This window comes from Sparus aurata, chromosome 10, assembly GCF_900880675.1.
Source record: "Sparus aurata chromosome 10, fSpaAur1.1, whole genome shotgun sequence".
Lineage (NCBI taxonomy): Eukaryota > Metazoa > Chordata > Actinopteri > Spariformes > Sparidae > Sparus > Sparus aurata.
In genome coordinates this window covers 23162773-23189598 of record NC_044196.1, presented here as the reverse complement: position 1 = coordinate 23189598, position 26826 = coordinate 23162773, and the positions used below count along the sequence as shown (strand labels likewise).

The window sequence follows — 26826 nt, the reverse complement described above, 5'->3', positions numbered from 1 at the left end:
AGACTGCCTCTCTATAAGCATCATGGGAAAAGTATGTGCTGGGGAATGGGCAGTGGAACGTCTAGTCTCACACTGGCCTGCCATGGTTGAGACAGCAGGACGCTGGCTATGAACAGATTTTTTTCAGTGGTGCAGAGCCAACTCTGTCAGTTAAACAAAACTGCATGAAGAGCAGGACAGCCAACATGTCATGATGACAAGAGCTGAAATCCTTCCGGTTAAAGAGCTGACTCACTGGCCCTAGCAATCTGTTTCCAGATTGTTCAGATCCAGCTGAGACACTTCACAGCTGACATTATAGTGAGTGTAAAATGTGTCATGATAGACCATTTATGTTATGTCTTCTATGCTCAATGATTTGGCTTCCCTACCCAATGTAAACAGCTACAGAAACGTTTGTGGCTATTTGTTACCCCGCCTCAGGTACACAATTTCAAGCCTGGTTTTAATTGTTTTAAGCACATAAACAGTGACTGAAGGTTTGTCAATGACAGCTGGGATATACAAATATATAGACAAATAGTTATTCTACAACAAGGGAAGTGACATATATATTTCTCATATTAATTAGTAAGGTATTTGTATCTAATATTCGTTTAAATGTCTTATCAACACAACACAATTGTACAAAAAAGTGAGTAAAAAAGCCCAGAAAGTCACGTGTAACCCCAGTTAACAGGATTAATCCATAGTAGCCACTTTAAGGTCTCTGCTGACCTGGATTGACCCATGTCCGAGTTACCATGGTGACCATGCAGATTTTCTGAGAGGCTTAAGAACAGGGTCACCTATCATTAGCCTGGAAAACGAGCTTGGATAAAAAAAGAAAACATCCAAAGCAGATGCACGCAAGCATGATCATGTGTATGTGCCTATGATGGGAAAAACTTTCTGTTTAGTGCCTGGAGGATTTAGAGCTGCTAAACTACTATATACCCCTTTTCCACCATTTAAAACTCCCACTTAAACCCACTAAGATCAGGCTTTTTTGTGCAATGGGAATGTGCAAACTCGACCGTTTGACTCTGCAGTAGACCCGGGTTTTATCACCTCTGTGTTGCTTGGCTTTGATCTGAACGTAAGACACGGGGGACCATGCTAAATTCTGCTGTGCAAAGTAATGACGCATTATCAACATTCATTGATGGCGTGTGAATAAAGAAGGAATTGGGCATGCGATCTATAAAGGACGTTTTATTACTGGACACAGTGTTGGAGAAAGAGCCTCGCTCATTCCCATGAAAGCTGGTCAATGGTGTTTTGAAGCCTAAAACGCTCGACTTCCGGGGCATTATAATACCTGGATCGCCAAACAAGCTGGCTAACTTCAGGTTTAGCGCTCAGCTAACTTGAAGGGTGTTAAAATATCTAAATTCTGAGGCTGTTCTAGACTCTCCAACTGTTATTGGACTGAGTCATTTTGCAGGGGTTGAAACGCTCAAAAAAATGTATCCACCGCTTTTCAAACGCTTCTTTCACAATCGGTCTGTTGAGATTTTCTCCTCTGTTAAACTGTTTCCGGCGCATTCGTGACGTCAGCACTTCACATAAAAATCACAGACAGGCTGCCTTGCCTGTGGGAAGTGGGAATGGTGTCAAAGCCACAATGCATTAGTGTTTGCAAACCTAACCAAGTTTCAGTTTAAGCTGGTTGGTTCTTTTTGACAGCTACTAGAAAACACCTGCTATGAAGTCACCAATGGTGATGGTGCCAGGAGTGCAACATGCTGACAAGGTTTCACCAAACACAGCCATACAGCAACAGTCTCCTGCAGCATGTTGATGCATATGCTTGAGCTTTAAGGTGCAACATACAAAATCATTGCTGTGAAATTGACTGTTATTTCTCTCTCACTGCCATCAAAAAAGCAGGCCAGGCTCAAGGCAATCCAAAGCAATGATCACACCAGCTTTTAACAGTTCTGTTAAAAATTTTACAATTTATGGTTTCCAAATTGGCCGCTTCTATTACTAAGTGGAAAAAATAGGTTATCACCATTGAGTCACAATGAAGCTTTATCAAAACAAAAACTGAAGCATTATAGTGCAGTCTTCACCTTAGAAATAGAAGGTTTGACAAAAGAAGACCAGTGAATTTTAGTGAATTACTTGTGGTTAGTTGTCAAGAAGATTGGCTCTGTTGACAAAAAATGGTAATATAATAGCAGCTGCTGAGCTTGCATATCAACATATCCATCTCCATGACAAGTGAACAAATGCTATCTGCTGATGAAGACCATGTGATATAGATGAAAGCTCTGGAAAAAGAAACTGAATGGACTTGGACTTCACATTGTTCTGTCAAGGTAAAACTTACAAAAGAGAAACCTGTTATTATTACACCTCTTACCAAGCACACAAGAGGTACTTTAAACATAAATTATTAAATCTTTCTAAACTGTTTAACAAAGGGAAGGTATAATAACAATGAAATGTGATCAGACATCCTGAAACAATGTCTAAACAGGATTTCAAAGGATCAGCAGAACAAGGAGGATTGGCCTGTCAGAGCAGAGCACTGTTTCTAATTACAGGTCAGGATGTGATGGAGGAGGATCCACTTCAGACGCTTATGTCACTGCTGACCCAATGACCTCTACAACTTATGACACACTGATAAGCAGGACTGTTGTAAAGTGTCCAAACACACAAAGAAAACTCCATGCACACGTGAAAAAAGGCTGGCAAATTCACTCTGAAATTACACTCAATACACTCATATTTACTCATATTCCAGAGTGTATTGCATAACATGGGGCCTCACTCAAGCACTCTTCAGAACACTGACATAACCAGCCAAGACTTTGTGCTGCTCTCACTTCATTTTAAAAGGTTGAGACCATACTGATACAGTCCAGTTTCACAAGTCTTCAAAGGTTTGTGGGTTCTTCGTATTAGTTCAGCACTTGTTTCACTTGACAACTGTTTCCAATGACAACACAGAGATAATAGTCTCCATTCTAAAAAGGAAGTGTTAAAACAAGTCTTTATTATAAGTCACCAGAACTTCCACACCTGCAAAAATTGTTGGGCACTGTCAAAGTTAATTAACACACTAATCTATTTGTAAATCTTGTTACTTTTTCAAATCAAAAGGCTGTTCCGGTAAACTGTCAATATCATGAGAAGAGAAAGTCTTCACATACCTGACTGTACTTCTGAAGGCTGATTCAGACATTAACAAATACAATTCTTGTTGTTATGGTGAAAACCAGGTGTGGTTTGTGATTGGGTGTGGCTTGGTGCATCAACAGCTCACCAACATAATGTGGACAACAAAATCAAGTAGGAGACACAAATTCCATCAGTGACACATTTTGGTGCTAGTCAAGACACGCTGACACTCTGTGCTCAAAAACCTGTACAATTCAGAGACAAGTAGGCACTACCTGAATTCATCTGTTGCTGCTAGGTCTTACTTCCATTAACTTGGCAAGGCATCAGTATGCTTCATGGATGCCTCTGTCAAGTTATATACTGTATTAATGGGTATCTGCCAATACCAAGGCCAGTCACATATTTACCTTAATGACACAGATGCTACGGGAGCTGTTGGGACTAAAGAATCTTGAACCCAACCTCAGCCAAGTTACATTTTGGTTTGTTATGAAGTTACGCTCTGTATCATACAACAGCTGATAAATCCTGAAGTCAACAACGTCAGTCATCGGTCATCAGTGTCAACTACCTGAAAAATGGCAACCCAACAAGCATATCCTCTTTATACAGCAAATGTATCAGACTTGTTGCTGCAGGCACAGCTGCTTCGAAAAGTATTGGAAAAGCTTGTTGGGAAAAACAGCCTGGTGCACCAGTAGAGTGGAGCAGTGATGCAACCAGGCAGGGAAAATGCGGTCTCACTCCACGTCTTGTGCTGATAAGCTGAGAATACTTCAGCTTCTAATAATCGCTTGAAAGTTTCATGGCACATTAAAGGAATGCATGGTAGGAATGCCATACAATAGGTTAACAATGGTAACCCGTCTCTGTGTGATCCGCCTTTTTGCTTAGTCAGAGAGTGTGCATGCCATGAGATGGATTATCATCATCATCATCTTGTTTTTGAGTGTCGGTAACAGGTCTTATCACTTTTGCCTTAAGATGGGGTTGGACCAACCTTTCTACACACTAGTTTACTTGAAGCACACTCTGGCCTTCAGGCCCTCTATAGATGATCAGAAGAAGAAGTTAAAAAGTAAGGCAATGTGATTGTGATTTTGGGCTATATAAATAAAATTGATCTGAATTTGATATGAAGTTGCTCCGCGGCTGCTTGAGTTGTTGGTTTCCTATGGAGGAACCCAAGGGGCGGAACCTTAGGCACTGTGTGCTGCTCATATTGTATACCTTGCAATTCAAAGTTCAAGCTGTTTCAATTCTGACTTTGTCCTTTTTGACCTTTTAATGCATAACCAATTAGATGAGCAACCACGACATTTTCATGAAGCAACCTGCGACCGCCGGAAAGCCCATTCTTTGAATGAAGACTTTTGCACTGCAGAATGAACACAATCAGACAGGACGACCAGGTATGTGAATAAGGAAGCAATGGTACCTTCCCCCTGCCTGGCACTGATCAAGTTAAGAAGGCTTTTTTAGTATGGACAACATACTACTAACAATACTGCTAACTAATACTGCTTCAAAAATACCAAGGATTTAAGCTTATTCCTTCAGCTCAATTAACAAATAAAAAAATAGTAAAGAATGTAAGCCTATAATAGGTGGTATTTACTGAAGGATTTTTTAATTTAACTATGTTTCGTCACACTAACCCAAGAAATACCTTCAAAAATAAGAGGATATCAGGTTTCTGAATGCCTCGACTGCTTAAGGGTGGTGACTGGTGTATGATGAAGGCATTTAGAGTCTGTATTTTTCCAGGAAAGACAAAGTGAAAAGAGACAGAAAAAGTTAGTTATTTAACAGCTAATGAAGATTTGACCATAACTGGAGAAAAACAAAAAAATGTAAGTTTCTTTCTCAACCCAGTTATGCAAAACTGACAGGCATTAGCCTGAAGGTAGAAGGGGAGATAGAGAGAAAAAGACAACCTTTAAAACATCCCAGATCACATGTACCAGCTTAAAGCTGGTTAGAAGAAACATGTTCACGCTTGCAGCCTCTGTAACTCACTCATTATTATGATTTTATTGGTATACATTTGGTCTTCTGATTAATGCGTGTTTATCCAAGTGTTTCCTTCATCTCATCTCACAAGCTGTTTGGTGTTGATGAGACATTAATAAAGCCAAATTCAATAGCAGTAAGCTTGAAAATCTATGTCATTCAGCCAAGAAACACAACATACACACACACTCCATTCAGCTCTCAAAATGAAACTGAAGAAAAAAGGGACCCCTGGCCTCCCTGTGCGTACAGAGGTGTGTTTCTGTGTTCACAAAATGAGGCTCTACTCATATCACATTCTGAGGAAGGGAGGTGAGGTTCATAAAAGAGGTACAGAAGGAGGGGTGGAGTGCATGAGTAACAGGCATATAATACCAGCAGGAGAGCATGGACAAAGGATCTGAGGAGCAGCCAGAAAGGGGATAAAAAACAAAGAAGCCAACCATGAGGATGCCAAGACAAAAAAAAAACCCTGGAGGAGTGACTCAACGAAAAGGGGAGCTATTTACTGGTTTATATCCGCAGTGTTGAAGCGACTGCTGTCTTTGCAAAACATGAAATAACTGACTCACAGTGAGAGTGCTATGGCTGGACCTCAAATACTGTTATTTACCAAAGCCTGTTTAAATGTCATTCTTAATCATTTCATATTGAAACTTGACTACTTTCTTATCTATCTCTGAGCTGTTGAATGTAATAATACATGTCAAAAGTATTTCCCACCAGGAAAAGGCTTGACTATAATGCACAAAACTGAACCAGCGGGATATCTGTTCAAATGTGGTGTCTTTACCTAGATAAAGTCAGCTTGTAAGATGCCATTGTCACCAGTGCATTTACAGTTGGGTCCGAACCAACTGAGTTTCATATGTAACACTATTTTTTCATTACAAATGATATCGGCTAAACAATTTCAGTGAAAAGTTGTACCTTTCAAAAATGTTAATGAATTTCAAAATATCTCAGTATTTGGTTTTGTCCCCATTGTGCTTTAATGAAGGCATGCACTCGAGCTGGCACGAAGTCCACAAGTTCGAGCAAAACCTACTAACTCATGTTATCCCCAAATAATTTGAAGGTTTTCATCAAAAGGTTCTTGATGTCACAGAGTGCTTGAAACCAGAGAGCATGTGCCCCCATAAATGACAGCCAGGACTACTTAGTCTTCTTTAGCCTGAGCATTATGTGTGCCCATAATTCTACTGGCTGCTTTTCAATCTCATCATCTTCATTTTAAACCCAACACAATGAGCTGAAAAACACAGTGGTAATCAGTAATCTAAGATTTAACAGATGCCCCTGCCTACAAAATAATTAATATATACATAAAACACGCATATTTGTGTCAAATAAGCATCCTATATGTACCAGCAACATCTTACTCTGCTGTCAAGGTTTATTTTACAATGTTGCCAATGGCAACACCACTCTGTGTCTGCTGTAAGACAGGATGTGGCAGTGTTGATTCCTGTTACAGTGTTAGTTACAGCGAGCAGAGGAGAAGCACCACAGCCAGCAGCTGAACACAGCAACTCCATGAGTACATGTGCCTGTGGGTGAAACGATTGCATGACCAAGCCTGAGTGCTAACTGAGACAACAATTTACATTTTGTTCTGAGATGAGTAAGTGATTAAGATGCTGGCATTGAATCAGTTAAGTCAGCTAAAGGTGTGACTTGTAAGATATGGCCAGGATTTCAGTTTAAAACATTCAAAAACTGAACTAACATGATCAACAGAGTGTAAGGAAACAACAGTGTTGACATTATGTCAAAGTCATCAATGCACTGTGTTCCAGAGATTTTCAGCTAAAATTTAGCATGCTAACCAGCTAGCCATGGCCCTTCATGTCTTGTAATACCACTTTGGGGGCACTGAGCTACTTGCTAATGGCAGCTACTCCAGCCAAGGATTATAGTGAGCAACAGTTTAGCACTTATGCTGCCTCCTACTGTTTTGGAGCTACCTTCAAATATTGTCCATCCCTTACAAATTACACCTCTACATTCAAATGAGGGTCTGATATTTTGTTAAAATTATAAAAATCAATCTGAAATTGGATAAATATTCACTTCCTAGTTCTTTGAGTTGTGTTTTTGTGTGAATTTACTGACTGACAACAAGAAATGCACACTGCTAATTGAACAAAAGACTGTCCCTTACGTGGCTCGACATCTGAACTCAGCACTTACCACTATAAGCACACAAAAAAAATTCCCCTTGCAATAGTTCAACAGCTTGTGCAAGTTATGAAATATGCTAATTTATAGCTAATACATTATGTTAAATGCACAAATGTAAACTGTGAGAAGTTTTTTGAAGGTTTTTTGTAAAAGGAGTTGTAAAGCCACTGTGTTACTAACAACTGCTTGGTGCAGTGACAAGGGTGTCAAGTGGTGTTGTTAGAGACTTTTATGAGACTCAGTTCTACTCAACAACAGATGATGGGGAGTAACTCTTCCTTCTGATGAATATTTGTGGCAAATCAAGTCAGACCTGATTCACTTGCCCTCCCTATGGCCTGGCTCTTTTTTCTCCTACACCAGCTCCATTATCCTTCCCCTCCATCTTTCACGTTTACTTCTCTCCACCTCCTCCTCTCTCTACCCTCCCTCCTACAGACTGCAAAGTTTGCTCTAGCTCTCGTATGCAAAACTCAAAGCTTAATGCAAAAAGGGAATTCAATTTGACCATACTCAGGAAACCTGAGTGTACACAGAAAGCAAGACTAACCCTATGGAGACTCAATGAAAATGAAAAGAATTACTGTCCATTTAAGCTGTGCAACAGACCTAAAATAGAACGGAATAAGTTGGAGTATTTCTGTAGGCTAACAGTTAGCAACATATAGCTGTTTGCTATAAATTCTCATTTTTAAAATGTAGTGAAGGCAAATGGATCATGTCTGTAGGTGAAACTGAGTGCAACAGATTAAACAGGCAAACAAATTAAACAGTGGGTGCAAGTGTAAAAATGTTCCAGTCGTCATGGCAACGACTTGCACATTGCAGGAGTGTCAAAACGAGTTACACCACAGAAAGGAAAAGACAGTAGTATTTACGCAATTACAGTATGAGCAATCAAACCTGAAGGCTGCTATTCGACATCAGATTAGGTTAAGAATAAAAAGACGGATGATTTATTTTAGCTACTACTCTGAAATGGTTATGTTCAGTTACAGATCAGTGAGGTTAGCCACAGATATGTTGTTTGAAGGTTATTATAAGAATCAGAGGGATACTGAGATGCATATAAAGTCTATGGCATTAATCATCCTTCCAGATGTCCTTCTGATGTAAAACAGACGTCAGCATACATACTTACCCCTACATGTGTACACAAACTGCACCTTTATCTTAATCAAGTATAGCTAGAAAAAGGAAGAAAATTATCAGATAAAGTAATACTGAATATAATTAATGTTGTAGAGTTTAAGACTTTCTTAACAGAGAAAAATGCCTTGAATGGCTGATGGTCCAGCATAACTTTTATGTTTACATTTGGATTAAAAATTGTCAGGAAAATAGGATAACAGAAAGTAGAAGGAGGAAGTAAAAACTAATTATGACAAAAGGCCAAAACACACAAACATCTTTGAAGCATATACAAAAATATGAACAGAATAAGCTATTAAATTAGATTCTATTATCAGAATCAGAATCCCTTTATTAGTCCCCTAAATGGGAAAATTTGTGATACACTGTCAAGCCATTCCAGAGATTAGGATTCAAGTTTACAAAAGCTAATGCTAAGTACTTTGATGACCTCAGATATCATAATCTATAGTTTGGCTGAATGGCTTTGCCATGTTAATAGTGCAACATTATATTTTTAGTAATGTGTGAGGGCCCTGTGGTGTTTGTTAGTAGTATGGCAGCAGAGTTTTGAACAAGCTCAAAAAGATTCATTTAAGAGTGGCATAAACTTGAGATGATTATAGACATGCATTCAAGTCTCATTTGACCCATTTTAGCCAGACTGCTGTCATGTGTTAATCACAGTTCCCACAGTACTAATGTAGTTCCCACACACATCACTGCTCAGTGACATGCTTGGGCCCAATCCCAATACATCCCTTATCCCTCCCTACCATCTAGCCCTACCCCTTAGTTTTGTACATGTACCTTTAGGGGCAGGCTGTCCCGATTTTGTTGGGATAGATGTGTAGGACGAAGTGTTAGGGCTCCGGGACCTCCAAATTAAGGTCTTTCAGAGGCACACTTAATTTGTGCTATGTCTTTCTTAATTAATAAAATTAATTGTATTATGGTCCTTTTCTTTAAAAAAAAACATAAAATAATTGTTAGTTTGCTGATCTTAGCTAACTAGCTAAGATGATGGCATATGACGCCCAAGATTTAACTTATAGGGTAACTTCGCCAATTTTCAACCTTAAACTTAATTGGATTATGCTGGGAGATACACTAGTGAGCCCCCGTCAAAGATATCTATGTCACTGGGGGTTGCCGTCGACAAAGAAACTACAGGCCATTTTAGTTTGGATTTTTAATCTCCACCTCTGGGTCTCCAGCAGGCATGATAGATGAAAATAATACATAAATGGGGGGGCGTGTCAGCTGGCACTGAAATACAAAACTTTCCTGTCTCGCTTGTATGCAAATTGGCCATGTGTTCAACAACAAAAGCATAATTTTTTAACATGAGGGCAGAAGAGGTCATAGAGGGGGAGACTTTTAACTGACGATTATACTCAGGCAGGATACTCATTTGAGTAAAACTAAACACATGAAGAATTCTGGCAGAGAGAAGCCAAGCTGCAGCTGAAATAGTGTGAGAGGATATGGTCAACAGAGACAGAAGATAGCGACTGTATCTCAGACCCCAACAAATACTGATTATTTCTGCTGCAGTGAATTTTGCCACCCACAACCAGCCTAGGAAGGCTGAGAGGAAATATGACCACTGAGTGAGTATTTTGTGGCCTAACACAATGTTCTAAATATATTAAGAAAATATGTAGGTGTACAGGTCACCGTCTCAAAACATATGCAACAGCTGTTTGGGCAAAGGCCTGTGGAAAACAAACACATTAAACACAAAGCCACTTAATTCAAAGCACTAAGGAAACCAAAAGGACATGTTGAATGTCGGTTCCTTAGTCATCAGTATGAGGAGACCAAAGCTGAACAAGTGTAGTGGTTGAAGATGGCACGTCAAGAACGTAACACAGAGCCAAGTAGTATCTCCAAGAGCGCACAGGACTGCGGCTCCAACAGGTGACAGTCAGTACATTTACATGCACAGCTTAGTCAGATTACAGCCATAGTTCGACTATGCTACTCAATCGGACAACTGCAATTGTCCCAGTATACATACTGGTGAGAAAATCGAATTATTGGCCGAAGCATGTCATACCCCGGCACGATAGGTGGCGCTGTACCAATTTTAACTAGTGGTAATAGAGCCACCTCCGGCTGACCTCTTTACGTCACCAGCAACAACAAACTCTGCCTCGGCATTCGAGAAAGATGGCGTACGAAGAACAAGATGAAGCTACATCTTTGTACATTTCGTATATGGTGTACATGATAATTACACAAACTAGATGCACAATGGCGCTCTTGCTTGCGGTTATTTTGGAGGAAAGATGCCGCCACCGTCCTTCTACTTCCGGCTCAAGGCCCCGGGAAAAAAATCTCGAGCCTGCGCTGAACGCAAAATCCGAATCCAATCTGATAGAACGTATACATGCACCAGTAATGCAACTATCAATCGAATAATCTAGGTGTTTTAATCTGACTGAGACATCCGATCTGGTTCAATTTTAGTCAGACTAAGGTGTATACATGCATCTTAAAAATCTGTTCATAGTCGAACTAACCCAATAATTTGGTTTTCTCAAGTTTCATGTAAACGCACCGAGTGAGTCCAACTTGCTGGAAAACCTGCAGCAGGCCATCTCTCTGACTACAGAACCTGCTCCAGAGGAGTAGAGGACACTAACCGACCTGATGGAAATTGTAACCAAAGAATTACAGACAGCTGGCAGCCTCTGAGCGCAAACAGAATTATCCGCCACAGCTTCATAGAGTAACTTTGAAAACACCAAGTGACTTGTTGTAACAAATTTCAGTTGTTTATACAACGCAGATAGTTTTAAATATGATATCCATGAGGGTCTGCTTCTCAGCAGACAGACCACAGGCAATAAACATATAACATGGCATTTAATACTCCTGATCCTCGCAGCTGTAACGACATTAGCAAGTTACATATTGAGTCCTGTTCTTCTGATCATTATTTTAAATCATTATTAATTCCACAAGATAATACACAGAGCAGTGATCCGACATTTGTGCACATTTCCCCTCGTTTCATTTAGTGTTCATTGACCTAATCAGCCATCTTCGATATTATTGTTTCTGTTGTATTCATTTAAAGTTTTACAACGTGTCTTCACAGTTTTTATTGTTAACAATGTGATGAATAAATAAGACTAAGAGCTAAAGGATACTAAATAAACTGTGTTGTATTAGTACAATGAAAACTACGATGATCTCATGACATTCTCTGTTGACGTAGCTAAATTATTTCAGATGCCTTTTGAAACACACACCTTCACGTGCTGGGCAGGTTTAAGAAGTATTATGGGCTGGAGCACCAGGTGGTTGCAATGCATCCTGGTACATGTAGGGCAGGCTGTGCAAGCAGGACAACTGTAATAACCCAACTTTCTCTCTAAAGACACCAAGCACTAGGGATTTAATTGCCTCAATTAATTTCATTTACCATCAAAACTGACCGGGACTTTAAGACCAGCAGTGAAGAAGAAGAAGAAAGAAGAATCTTTATTTTGTCAGTTATTTTTACATGCAACATGCAAACACACCTGAAATATGTCCTCTGCATTTAACCCATCATTAGCTGCACATTGTAAGTGTACACAAATACACATTGTAAGTATTAGGGGTGTAACGATAAAATCACAGTTCGATACATACCTCGTTTGTGAGGTCACGGTTTGGTTCATTTTCGGTACAGTATGGGAACAAAACGCAAAACATAAATTTGTTTGTTGTGTATTCAGAACTTTTGTAAACCAACAATTTATCGTATCATACAAAATAGAATACTTTTGTGCTGCCTGATAATAAGTTAAGGGGTCGGCTGTGGCTCAGTGGGTAGAGCGGGTCGTCTAGTGATCGGAAGGTCACCAGTTCGAATCCCGGCTCCCCCTAGTTGCATGTCAAAGTGTCCTTGAGCAAGATACTGAACCCCAAATTGCTCCTGATGAGCAGTTGCATGGCAGCCTCCGTCATCAGTGTATGAATGTGTGTGTGAATGGGTGAATGTGGCATGTGTTGTACAGCGCTTTGAGCTGTCGTTAGACTGGAAAAGCGCTATAAAAATGCAGACCATTTACCATTTAATACATTCTCAGATAAACAAAATAAAATGATAAAATAAGCTTTCCAATGAGTAAAATATTCTCAAACAAAAACTATATGAATTATTATAAAAATAAATCCCTCACAGCTTGTTAAAGGCTTTTAACAAAATTTTTCCACAAGTGCAGCACTAACAGCATGTAGCACTGTTCAGTTTTACTCAACCTTCATATTTTTTGCAAGATTAACTTGTCCACATTGACTCCACCCATGAGTTATTTGTGAGTACAGGCTTTCATTACAAAGATATAAGGACGACAATATGCACTTTTGGACGATTTATTGACAGTCCGTTTTTTGGACAGGCATCGACACTGTCACCTACACTGTTACTGTGTGCTCTGTAGCGCTTGTCTAACAGTGGCTTGCAGATCACAGACCCGGCATCTCCGCGTGGAATAGTAGTGTTCAAGCCACGTCAAAATTAATATACACGACTTGGATCGATGAGCAGGGAGGCGATCGGAATGTTTTTCCTTGTTAGCGGACATGGCCGATCACCCCTCTTGAGATGGGATTCTCAAACCACACCTCTAGCACATCTGTGACCCTCACCGGTAAAATGAACACCAGTTACACTGTCACACCAGAAACATATCTTTCTCCGTTGCAGTATTTAACCAGGAAGCCGAAGTGTTCCCAAGCAGGAGACTATAGCGACAAGGGAGGGTCTTTAAGCTCTGTTTTCTCGCTAGCATTAGCCATGACTAAAAGTAAACAAACGCAACTTCCGTTCTGGGAAATCACCCGTGCACAGCCCTGTATTGAACCGAACACCCTCCGGTCCCCAAGCCAAGTCTCTACCGACTAAGCTCCTGCTGCTGAAGTTGCTGCACTTGGTACTGCTCCTCCAATAGTAGTGTAGACTGGCAGGGTAGGAGCATGGGTTGCTAACGTAAGCCTATAAAGAATAGCTAGCTGCCATGTAATGAAGCAGTGTTTTATTTGATGACTTGATTGATGGTGTTTGGTTGTCAATAAATGGTGAGCATTGATGCTTTTCAATCTCCATCAGATAAATGGTGAATGGTATTGTGATGATACCAGGATTGCCATGGTTAAAGAAATCACCACAGGTGAAGACAGCCTGCTGGTAATGTCTAGCCATGTCTGTTTATGTAGACATTATAAAAGAACTTGATCACGTATGCGGGTCTTGAGGATTTGTCCCATTTCAAAGGGGGAGATTTCCAACCTTGTAAACACTGGTCTGAGAGACAATGTGTAGAGGAAAACCAGGGGTATGAGTAAAAGCTTGAAATGGGATAAATCTGTCATACATGTCTTTCAGTTCATTAGATATGATCTCTGGACTTCCTTCATTTGATATCCTTACGAAAACTTGCTCCTCTATATAAGCATGTAACAGTAATCCGATACTTAGTATATGCATATACAAAGTTTGCCACCTCAACCCCTCCAAGGCCCCATACCCTCTCTATGTTGTTCAGACTCCCTCAGTGAATCAGCCATCTGGACACCACACACTGTGGGAGTTAATGGATCTGCTGGGTTACATAAGACAGACAGGGCCTTGGCTTTCATTATTCACCAAGCAGTCCACTCCACACCATTAGATTATTTACACACACTCTTATAGTGTTACATTATGTTGAGGGACAAACATAGAGCCAGGAGGAATGGGATTGAAGCCCATTAACTAATGGCTGCCTGCTGAGACAGAGGCTACAACACAACAGAAAGAGAAAATAAAGAAAGTAGAAACCTTTGCATGCAACCATTATGTCCCTTTTTCAAATCTAGCCTGGGACTTTCAGTGTGGTGTGAGCTGTCCCCCTGCAACTCTACTATCCTGGCAGTCCACTATTAATCATCAAAAGTTTAAACCAAAAGTGTATTATTAGGTTGTGTTCCCTGCGCAAGCTTTACAGGAGCCAGTTGCATTATCATTGAGATTGATGAGATAGATGAAATGTTATTGTAGAGCAATCAAAAGGAGACACAGGAGGATGGTAGAGCAAATGATCCACTTCTTTCCTTTCAAAAGCCTGCCTGAAAAATATTTAAAGGATAAGGCACACAATATTCTTTAGTTTTATGACTGAAAAGAGCCAAAAAACAATGAACTGATCCTTCTAACGAGTATTGTGGATTATTATTGTGGATTATAAAGTATTATGCCTGATATATCTTCTTACATAAAAACTACAGTGAACAGCTGATGTATTCCTTAATGTCAACATTTGTCGACATTAATGAATACATAGAATAATGCTGGTATTATTTTTTAAACAGGTTCTCCCATCATGGGGATAATGGCAATCTAGATACCTGCCAGAGAGGCAGAGCCCCATTCATTTCTATGAACGCTGCTCAGTGTGACACACAGCCAAAAACTTTGCCTTCCTGGTTATGAAATTGCCTAGAGTGTGGGCACCAGAGACCTCCGCCGACCCAGCTGGCTAACTTCAAGATAGACAAGCTGTATGGAGCTATTATATGTTTTTTGGCTGTTTTCCCCCAGTCCCACCTACTTCAGTTGTTTCAATGAATGCCTCAATGCTGTTTCGCTGTGAAACTCCCAAAATATTTTGTGTACTGAGGAATTTGAGTAGATAATGACTGAATTTATATTTACAACGTATCCTTTAAGTTAGCTGATTTATTTAATTGTGATATAATAGAGAAGTGCAGGAGGAGACGCCAACACCAGTTGGAAAACATTGTTTTTAAAACTTAACACAGTTTATTATAGAACAACAACCAACCAACCAACCAACCAACCAACAAACCAACCAAGGCTAGAAAATATGACTTCCCTATTTAGAAGTTAACCTACGAAAATGCAGTCTCACTCTCAGTGTCAGATATGATGCAACTTGTGCAAGTTCCCACCCGTCATTCAAACGGAGTAACAAAATACAGATCACTGCTTTTCCTGTTTGGCTGTCTCTTGTACACTAGAGAGTCTTCACATCTTAAAGTGGCTAACTGCTGCTGACATCCAGTTGCCTGACAACATGGGATCCACCTCATCACTCAGTGCCTAATGAACAATGGCTATGGCAACCATGGAGGAGTTGTGGCCCATGCTCCCTCATACACACATATACACATATCAGACAGCAGACCAGACTATGCATCTATGTAAGGCTTTAGTATGTGTTTGTTGGCTTCTGGTAGTGTTGTCCTAATGCTTCCCTGTCGGTCTTTGCCTATACTCTGGTTACCTCCCGTGGGACTGAGGAGGGATTCCCCCTCCCCACCAGCTGCTGTGCTCTGAGAGAGAAAACACAGCAGAAGGTTTCAGATACAGTATAGGGAGAGGGAGAAACATTGCGACATGAAACAAAAAACCCTCTGTAAATTACTGTAAAGCATGAGGTCACTGTTAATGTAATAATGCATGGAGATTGTGCATGTTGTTCTGTGCTAAAATAAGTCATGCCATTCATTAACCGACACCAACAACTTGTCAAGTATTGATCAATTCATGAAAGTGTTCTTCCAGGTTCCCCATGAATGGCTTCTTTTGTGACATTTACAATAAAAGTCCTTTAAGAGGTGCCCTGATGGTTGGATGAAAACACGTTGGCTGACAGAAGGTGTGGAGCAATCAGAAGCAAAGCAGTGTGGATTCAGAGAAGAAGACAGACAAAGCAGAAGTGAAGACTGAGTGAAAAGGCAGCCCACATCCGCAGCACAGAGGAAATAAAACACGAGGGGGGTGAACACACGCTCACACACCGCACCAACATGCATGCACGCTACACAGTCTCATTAAATGACACAGAACAGATGTAAACAACTGACAGAGAGGGCTATAGACATTTGTTGGGCTTAAACTGCACGTGCATGCACACACACACAGATGAAATCAGGGCCTGCCTAACCCGAATATAAACTGACAAAAAGGTTCGTTTTGTAGTTTCTAGCAGCTAGCCACAGAGCTTTTCGGCAACATGCTTAAAACCAGGCCATTTGTTTGAGGGGGTGGCGTACTGCACTTTACTGGATCCCTCTTTATAACAGTATGTCATCACACCAAATTCAAAAACACCAGAGCCAATCACATCAGACTTGTTATATCTCCGCCCACTCCCAGACACATAACAAGTAGGCTTGCTCAAGCAATGTCTAATTTTAACAGAAATGGACTATGGTTGAATTCATTCACAGCAGAGGTAATCACAAAAACCAGTGTAAACTGGATAGTCTCAACTAAAATTAAATAATCAAATTTAAAAAACACTGAAAGATTATGTGTGGAATTTGGATAACATAAAGTAATGCCTACATTAATTTCCCTCAACACACTTTTGCACAGGAAGTCTGACTTACTTGGTTTCAAAACATTACATATTACTGACACATTTCAGGACAGGAAGACAGAAAACAAGACTAACAATGCATTTAGACCAAACGTGAAGAAAATACCTGCGTCACAGGTAAAGCAAAAAACATAACTGGCAACACATGGAACCCACCTTGGGGAATATCAGTGTCAGGAGTAGCTACCTGAGGCTGCCAACTACCTGAGGCTGACTGGGAGCCAGTTCTCAGCTGCAACTCACCTGTCCATCAATCTCAGGTGAGTGGAAGTTTCTTAATTGAGGTCTTAAAATCCATTATAAATTACTGACCAGCAAGTATAGGTAGACTAAATTCATCTGTTTAACCACAACAGTATGAACCCAAAACAAAGAGATTTCTCTGTGATCTGACTGCAATAACTGGATCAGAAGGACGCTGAAAAAACAATATCATAATGTCGCCTTGTACAAAGCCTGAATTCATGTTTAATCAGGTCCGTCGGCTAGACAATAAGCAAACAACTTTTGAAATGCTTTTTTCCGTGAATGGAGTTTGGATCAATCAGGGCGATGCTGTGCTGAGTCACATTTCCAAAAATGACCAGGTAGTCTGACTTTCTCGCCAACTTCCCTCCACAGTAGCTCCTTATTATTCCTGTCCCAGTACAAGTAGATGTGTTATCATACAGCTCTGGGTTACGTCCATGATTAGTGATAATTATCCTCTCCTCCTTTGTTGATCATGTTCAATGTCCAGACACCAAATTGGTGTCTAATTACTGACTTTGTATGTAATCTAGAAACAACATAAGTGTATACAACCAAGCTAGCAGCTCTTGTGAGACATGTAAGGATGCTAACATGCTCACAATGACAATGTTGATGATCGATTTTTTTAGCAGCTATAACTGTTCATCATGTTAGCCTAAGTTAGCGCTCATTGCAGCTTGACACAAAGTACAGATAAGGATAATGGGAATATGATTAATTTTGCAGTCATAGACCATTATGACAGATATTTCAAAATTAACGTAAAACCTTGTATTGTGCAACTCTATCAAACTGTAATGTAAGCTATGAAGTGGTTGGATGCTAATGATGGCCCTTACAGATTTTCACTGTAGTTCAGTTGCTGATCAATAAGGAAGTGGTGAAATGATCATTTGTCACATATCCTACATTCATATGACAGCAGCATGACACTGGAGCCTCCCACCGTGAGCTTACCACAACCTTATTAAGTCACAAAATGGTAGGGAAGAGGAAATAACATTTGCTAGCTAATGGTTATCTGCCATCATCTCATGCAGATGCTCTGGTTATGAGGTTCTGGGATGGTTCACATAATCTGTGCAGCCATTCTAAGAGTTGTCAAAGCTGTCCAAGCCGTATTTGCCATCATGTTCTGGATTCTTTGCACGGGAATAAACTCTAGTCGCAGCAACGACATACAAAACTGGAGCCAGCACTCTTTTGCCATCCAAGCTAACCACAGCTGTTGTGATCATACAAAGGAGAAAACTACAAGAAATTCTCAGAAAAGACTCAGTTAAAGCAACTGCTTGCCTTTCAAGACATATGAGCCTGAAAAACAACAGGAGGAAATAAACAGACACTGGGTTTTACTGTTAGGATAATGACGACACAACTACTGTCACGGTTTTAAAACTGCTCAATCTATACAACAAAAACACACACAGAAACCCCTGGCTGTGTCACAGTGATGGAAAGTATTTTAGCCTCAATCTATATTAAATCCATGAAATAACAAAATGTAGAAAAGGAGAAGGTGTTAGATATCTGATGAGAACAGGATCAGGTCTGTAACACACTTTACAGGAACATGCCATGGAAACATCCCTCCACCTTCCACAACACATGCAACACAGATACAGACGCACATGTACAGACACACTGATACAGACACATGGACACACACATGCGTCCTTCCCTCATTCATTATTTCTTCAAGTCAGCTGCTGGCCTTCTCAGTTGTGGTATGGAGTATGTGCTAAGTGTCCTGCTCCCCTCCTACTCTCAACAACAGGCTCTTGTCTCTCACATCCTCAGAGGTCATATGAGACCGGAGGTCAATTTATTTACTTTGTGCCCATGCAACAACATTTCCATTGCTTCTGCTTCAGGTCAAATTGAAATTGCACTTACATGAGCCTTTGTTGGTCTCAGCATTCCTTTTTTAATAAAGTAAGAATTCAATAAATACTTTATTACTTAGAAGGATGTCCCAATCCTATCATGACTCCTTTAATATTGAGGATCTGTTATTTTTAGTCATTATTTTCTACACTGGGTCTAAATTAAAAACAGAGAAGCATTTTAAATCCATGGGGAGGAGACACAGTGTGGATGTGCTGTGCCTGACCACACTGCTTAAGTTCAAATGCAGTTTTCATCTAGCAGCAAATACAAGATGCAGTGCACCAACAAAATGTTACTGAAAACAAGGAAAAGGATGCTTCTTTTATTGCTTTTTAACCCAATCTCCCAAGGAGCCAGCTGGCTCTGTTCCGTTTTATTTTCTGTATACTTCTATCACAATGCTCTGTGGATCACTGTTTTAATGAAAGGCAATGAATGGGCTTTATATACACCAGTCATTGACGGCCTCAGCATGCCTCAAAGAAACTACGTTGTATAACACTTTATCTGATGCAACTGAAGGTTGTGTTTCTACCTATTCAGAATGGCCACAGAGCCATCACGAGTTCTGCCATCAGGAGGTGGGTTTCAGATACTTTAAGATAATAAATCAGATTAATTGGCGCCAATAAGATATTCTAGAAAATATTGTTATTAGCTGGCCCAAGCCCTGCATAGCAGTCACGGGGATGTACATACCCTTTTTGATTACAATAATTTATACTTACATGAAAGTTACTCTATGTAAGACAGCTTTACATATGTAAACTGTGACCATGATAAGATGGTTAGTTATAGTGTGGCATTAGACTGAAGATTACTACTGTCTCCGTTTGTCCAGCAAGACCTGTTGTTAGAATATGGCGAGTAGTTAATTACAATGGCCATCACTGATCATTTGATAACATCAGCCCATTTGCTTTTTCCTGCTTTAAGGGATCATTATGTCAGTTAAAATATTTTAGATCATCTGACAAGCACTTTACTGTACTGTGTCAGCTTATAAAAAACCTGAGTAGACCCACTAATTTTGGTGGAAAAGCAGCATTACAGGAGAACAAAGCACAGAAAACTGGAAAATGTTCTATCGAGGGTAATTTGCAGTCTAATTTGTTTTCAGATTTAAAGCTGACTAGTTTAACCAATTTATCAATTATGAAGCTTCAATTTTTTGTCAATGAAAAATGCCCACCAAATCCAGTTCCTCACATGATGCTTTTACAAGGTAACTGTTGGGCGATGGGAAACAAAAGGGAAATAAAGGGCATATTTATGACATTTTATAGACAAAAGTATTAACTGAATATCTGCACATTCATCAACAAGGAAAATAGGAAAACAGCCTCTTTCAGACTCAAAACACAGCTGACTTGAATAAAATTACAGACACATCTGCCATTATTACAAATCACATGAGATCCCCAGATAATACTCCTAATGCGTCGCTCATGACATATCAGATTTATTGTTATTACCAATTTTCAACTGGTAAATTGTGTTCACGTCAACATCCAAGCAATTACCATTTGGGAACTGGGGATTATTCTGAAATCTTTGATATGTAGGATTGATGTATAGTATTAGGAAAGAACTTGTAAACCCTTGCAATTGTACAACTATCAAGTTGATGGACTGAAAAAGACATCTGAAGCTGTGAGCTTTTTTCAAAATGTTTCTCTTCTCTTTTCTCTTCACTATAAGATGAATCAATTAATCATTAACATAATCAGCAGCTTAATTGATAATGAAAATAATCATTAGTTGCAGCCTAACTGTTTATATCATAAAATCTGTTATTCATTCAAATTTGGCTTTAAAGTAAACCCATACTAGGTAAACCTTAATTAGAGAAGCATTTACCCGAGGGTAGCTTGTGCTTGTGTATATTCACTCTGCAACAACACACAGACTTATGGGTCCACAAGGTGCACACAACATACAATGGCTGGGCTTTGTTCCGCTCAACCGCTCTGAGCTACCGGGAAGCACTCTGGGGGAGGCAAGCCAAGTCTCCTTCTTTGTGTGTGTGTGTGTGTGTGTGTGTGTGTGTGTGTGTGTGTGTGTGTGTGTGTGTGTGTGTGTGTGTGTGTGTGTGTGTGTGTGTGTGTGAACCTTTGACCTTCCTGAGGGAAGCTGCTCCAGTGGGGAAGAAAGGGGGCTGATGTTATCATAAACACTGCTGGGCCTACACAGCTCAGTCTTATCCCAGTTCAACCACTATGATCATCTCTTTCTATGACCTCAGCTTCTAAACACACAACTCACTCAGGATTTATATTTTAGTTTCAGCTAAGCATATTCACAATTAAAGATGCAGCCTATCTGATCCAAACTGATGACTGAATGACCAGTTAAAAATTCTGTATATCTGGAGTGGGCTTTGGGATGACTGAGTCATTCTGAGTCAACTTCTAGTGAACTGACAGTGGTTATTGTTGCTACTCTCAGAAACATAATATTGATATGTGGATGAATTTAGTTTATTGTCCAGTCCCACAGTAGTAGTAGTCAGTCTCACAAAGAATTAACCAAGCAGCACTTCAGTGCAACACAAGTTTCAGCTTAGTGTTTTAGTTTTCCAGCCTGCACATAGATAATACAGAGCATCTACAACATCATCAACCCTTCCCATGGACAACCAATTGCATCAAATGAGCTCAGAGTATGTCTGTACACCTGTCCAGCCTCACACACCAGAGAGTACACAGAAACATGTGACTGGAAAACATGGAGTACTTAGCGGCTATAGAGTCAGATTTGTCTTCACAGTTGGTGGAGACCAAAACAGAGCAGTAAAAGGTGGGAATACGGGAACACTGGTATGGTGGCCAGAGAGAATGACTTCAAAGTCATTGCTCATGTTGCTCTTTGTCTTCAGGATGTGCAAGTGCCACAACAGCAATGGTATATAAGAGTCTAAGGCATTAGGGGCGGGTTATATAGATAAAACCATCTACTGTGGTATACTGTGTGTACTTAATAATGCAATATCAGTTGATATATATCTTCATTTAGTTTATTCTCTTGAAAATCTGCTAATAAAGTGACAAGAATGTCTGCTTTTGGCTAATCCTGTCGATAAAATACTTCAAAAATACCATGTGAATAGCTAATAACACGATTAATGATGCAGATAAATGGGTTTTTTTTTTCGTTTAAAGCTCATACAACAAGAACTTTCAGTATCAAAAACATTTATACAGACCTGCTAAATAGCAGGTGCATCAGTGAAACCACTGGAAATGTTTAATTTGCACTTACAATTTTTGGGAGCATGTGTGACCAAAATAGTCATACCCTGGAGCCCTGTCTTGTTAACTCTTCTCAAATGTCCGTCTGAAGGTGTCTGTAAAGTCTGTCAGACAGAGCATCACATTTGGAGATTTCTCCTTGGGCTTCAGGGAACTGTAACTACAGAATCCACCAATGTAATAGCAAACCATCTAACAACTCTATATATGCAAAGCTCTTCATTAAACACTGATTTATGTCTGGTTAGTGAGTTGTAAGAGGATGTAACATACTGCAGACCACACATCTATCATTTTAACTAAAACTATAGTGAATGCTAATGTTCTCCTGGTAAATTCGATGATACCTATCCTCCTTCACTTAACAACTGGATTAGTTTAGATCTACCATACCTGACAACCATCATGACAGCTTGGTGAATCAGCGAGGACTGTCACCACACACACACACACACACACACAGAAACAGGACATGCAGGGGCAGGACTCTCAGCCAGGTTTGCTTTATTTCACAGCTGATATAATGTCTGTGGGAGAAGGCATAACTACCAGGTATCTCAGTGAAACTGAGAGAACCTCATTACTCAAATAATAGACATTACCACAAAGATAGACTACACAAACATGTATTCAAGACTAAATGTCTACAATTGTGCCTATAGAAGAGCATGACCCTAGAATTAGAGCAAATGAATAACAAATGAGTCACTATGAGCCACTAGGAATGACGAGTGATGTCTGCAGCTGCCTTGTTCACTGTGGAGGTCTATGCAGATTGAAACATTGATGAACACATCCCATTTGGAAATGTATTAATGATACTTCTTGACATCCATCTGGAACATAACACATTCCCTGACAGCAGACAGGCTGTTTCATTGAAGTAGAACATTAAGTGCCAGTATGAATGCCACCAGCACCCTAATGCTGGCACACCTATGGAATGCAGCCATTATTGGTAAATATTATTAGTGTTACCTGTGTTTGACAAAACAAAATGTCAATCGTGCCAAAGGTCTATTTCACCTTAACAATGCAGGGCTCTAACTTATCCCTACTGGCCATCTGCTGTATGCTGGAGTTCTCACATATGAAAATAAAGACCACCACACCAGTGCCAACATGTTTGGCTCTCAAGTCTACACTATGTGGCTCTACCCAGCTGCTGCAGTGGGATATCATGATTGCTAGGGTTGCAACGGTAGAGTTAGCCCATTATTGGTTTTTGGATCATGGTTTCATTTAGCTTATTAGCTAAAACAATTTTACATTTTACATTTATGGTGTATTGTATAATGTCCAATAAATACATTTATATAAAAATAAAAACACTTTCAAATGCTAAAAGTGCCTCTTGACAACTGGAATAATAAAAGGAAAAATAATTGCAAAAATAAAAATGTACTTTTATCTTGACAGCTCACAGCTAGTAGCCCATATAGAATCTGAGAAAAAATGTCAATCAAATAATTGCTAATGCTCAGCCTATTTTTAAGTTAACATAATTTACTATATTCAGGATGTAAAGTACAATATCAGTTATCCATCTATTCCTGTATTTTCATTTCATTCATTTCCGCTTTCTGTGGTGAGTCCAAGGCTCTGTGTATTAGTCAATTCATCTTTAATGGCTTTGTGCATCTTTTCATAGAGTTTGTAGTGACTTAAACTAGTGATGGTGAGTAAAGAAAAAACTATAAATAACACATGCTATTTGTTAAAAGTAGATTGAAAGTAGCAAAAGTAGATTGAAAGTCAACTAGCTGCTAAGGTAATCTATGCAATTTTAAAATGTCATGGACTGTGATGAGCACAAACCTTTATTTGTCTCCCCTGTAATAGAACCTTACTTTTGTTTTCAGTCCATGTTTTTGTGTGTGTTAATCTAGTCAATTCAAAGTAAATTTTACTGCACTAAACTGGTCCCAATTATTTTCAATAATGTATGTGTGGTTTTTTTAAGGCCTAGCGCAAAACAAAAGTGGGGGCAGCTCCTTCTGTGGCTGATTGTGTTTAAATGGGAGATGATAGTCTTCTAAAGATCGCAGACCCCTGAAATGAATCAAATTGAAATCGTATCATGCCACACTGAATGATGGACACATATTGTATTGTTCTCTAAAGAACTGATATAATATTGTATCAAAATGAAAACTCCCACTGCTGCTGGTGTCTGACAGTTTTTCTGTTGAGTCTCCGAGCAGAAGATGAGAAATCCGATCATATCAGCATTACATAATCAGGTTTGTTTTGTCAGAATTAACAGAGTGACTAAAAACTGTACATTGATATGTATAATAGGTGGACTGCCCCTTTGACAGCTGATCCTTTACTAACTGGCCAAGCTGGGTGATTTGTTTAACCAAGAACCTGCACTTGGATAAACACATCCTAATCAAGTGACATTACTGTAGGTATGGGATACATTCATCACATCCACAGTCATTAGGGTTTGGTTGCTCCAGTGGCAGGTGCCTGTGTGTGTGTGTGTTTATGTGTGTTCAAGGCCAACTCATCCCACAGGGCCTAGACCTGGGTTGTTATGAGCAGATGGTCATTATTACCAAAGCACAGAAAGCAGCAGCAGAGGATAGGGGGTGTTGCTTTAAATTGCTGCGTAGCCAGATTGATTTCAGCAACCTGGATGGGGTAATCCTCTTTTCAGCCAGGCGAGGCCAAGGTAGTTCCCTTTAATCCACAGCGTCAACCACACCTACTCAACGTTAAGTTTTACTCTCTGTCATCAGTGGCCCTCTACAATGTCCGGTGGAACTAAGCTCATATGAGATCGAGTGACACACATTGAGAGAGAGTGCAGGAGGCTGGTGAGTAAATAGGGTTGCCATATAGTTACACTATCACTCAAAAAGTGAAAAAACAACAACTGAGGACTACCAAAAAAGCACACTAAAGCCAAAGCGGTAAAGCTAAGAACAACACGAAACCCAGTGAATGAAACTCTAAATCGATCACTCAAGGGAAGTGACAATGTAGAAGGTTGTCAGTCGCTTATAAGAGGATGTGTTGAGGAAGAGGAACTCGCATGTCTGACGTTTTTTCTTTTTCTTCCTTCAAGCCCACTTTGAGAGAACAGACACGTCAAGCTTCTTTTAAAAAGCTACGACTTAATTTGGCCTTACTTAAAGACACTGGCAAACGCCCCATAGATTGAGCCTCGGCTTTCTTATAGCTAGTCCACCTAGCAGGAACTTTCTTTTCAAAAACACAAAATTCTTGCGCACGCTGCATGCTAACACTGGGCTCACACTGCAGTTTTGGTGGAGGACTACGAGGCTGTCTAAAAAAAATACAACCACAATTTAGTGGAGTGTTCATGAGCCGAAGTAAGAGGCAAGTCTTGCTGATCTGAAAACAAGTCTGAATTGATATTTTTTAACAAGAGATAGGGTCGTGACAGTCATCGGGCGCACAAACTGCGGAGTTATTCGAGGGAGTCTTGTGAAGCGTGTCGGGGCAGAGGAAAAGATGTGCCATCCCCCGTTAGAAGAAAGAAGCAGGTGGCGATAAAACAATAGGCGGTTCTCGTGATAACAGCTAGCTCACTGGTGCTGCTTTGTTAAGTTAGAGAAAAACAGAGAAAGGCAAACCGACCTGCATGTGTGATGTCGGACAGGTCGTAGTTCTTGGCGCTCCGAGGAAACTCCTTCAGTTTTCGGTTGGACAAGTTAAGAGCCCCGCTCGCGGCAGCCTCCTCGAGCGCCTTCTCCACGCTCCGGCTTGCCGCTACTGTGGCCGGCAGCTGGGCTCCATCCCCAGCAGCCATCAAACGTACAGGTCTGCCTTCTCTTTTACTTTGTTTGAGGCGTCCACTCCACTTTCATACCCCAGTAAATTCCTCCAAACTCCGAACAGAGTGCCCGTCTTGAAAACTTCTTTCAAAGTCTGGAAATATATCCGCGGTAATACAGCTGACAGCGGGAGTAGTGATTGCGTCCCTCACACAACGGGAGCTATCGTTTCCACTACATACGGAGAGCTGCTCAAGCTGTCAATCTTTCAGGAAGTTGCGTCAAACTCGCACATTTCGCAACAAGATTACCGGAAGCGTGTGCCTTTCCTTCAAGATAAAAGCACTTAAAACTTAGGGGTCTCACCATAGAGACTCACTGTCACAGAGCAGATAAATAATGTTTACTTTAGCATGAAAGGTTTGTACACAACGGACACTCTAAATAACAGCAACCATGTTCACATGGTGGGTTTGGTGAATAATGGGGAAAGACTATATAAAAAACGGTAACCTTTAATTTGGATGGACCAAAACATGCAAAACCACATAGTGTAGATGATCCTTTGATTGAAAACCACAACGTCAAATGCAGAAAAGTAGTCATAGGATCAACGAATAATTTCTTTTGCTCTCAATGGAAAGCAGTCTTGTTCGTTGTGATAGTTTTATATTTTATAAAGACAGCACTCACATGTTTGCCGGAAGTAGCTGTGTGAAAACAGAGAACATTTATTTTCAAGATCATATAATATATATTAACTGTGTGAGGAGTAGCTTAGTTTCATCTCGGAGTAATCTGTCGCCTAAATAGTTAATACTTTATTTTGGTAGTTGCAACCAGATGTCGAGC

At 40.1% G+C, this 26826-nt stretch overlaps 1 protein-coding gene across 2 annotated transcripts in view; it reads right to left on the bottom strand.

Annotated features, from left to right (window-relative positions):
• lrch4 (leucine-rich repeats and calponin homology (CH) domain containing 4) overlaps window positions 1–26256 on the bottom strand; it is a 62241-nt gene extending 35985 nt beyond the window's left edge. For both annotated transcript variants that reach the window (XM_030430135.1, XM_030430134.1), the window contains exon 1: window positions 25838–26256. In XM_030430135.1, coding sequence (XP_030285995.1) covers window positions 25838–26009 — 172 coding nt within the window. In that variant the 5' untranslated portion in view covers window positions 26010–26256. The remainder of the gene's footprint in view (window positions 1–25837) is intronic.
• Between the last annotated feature and the right edge of the window lie 570 nt (window positions 26257–26826).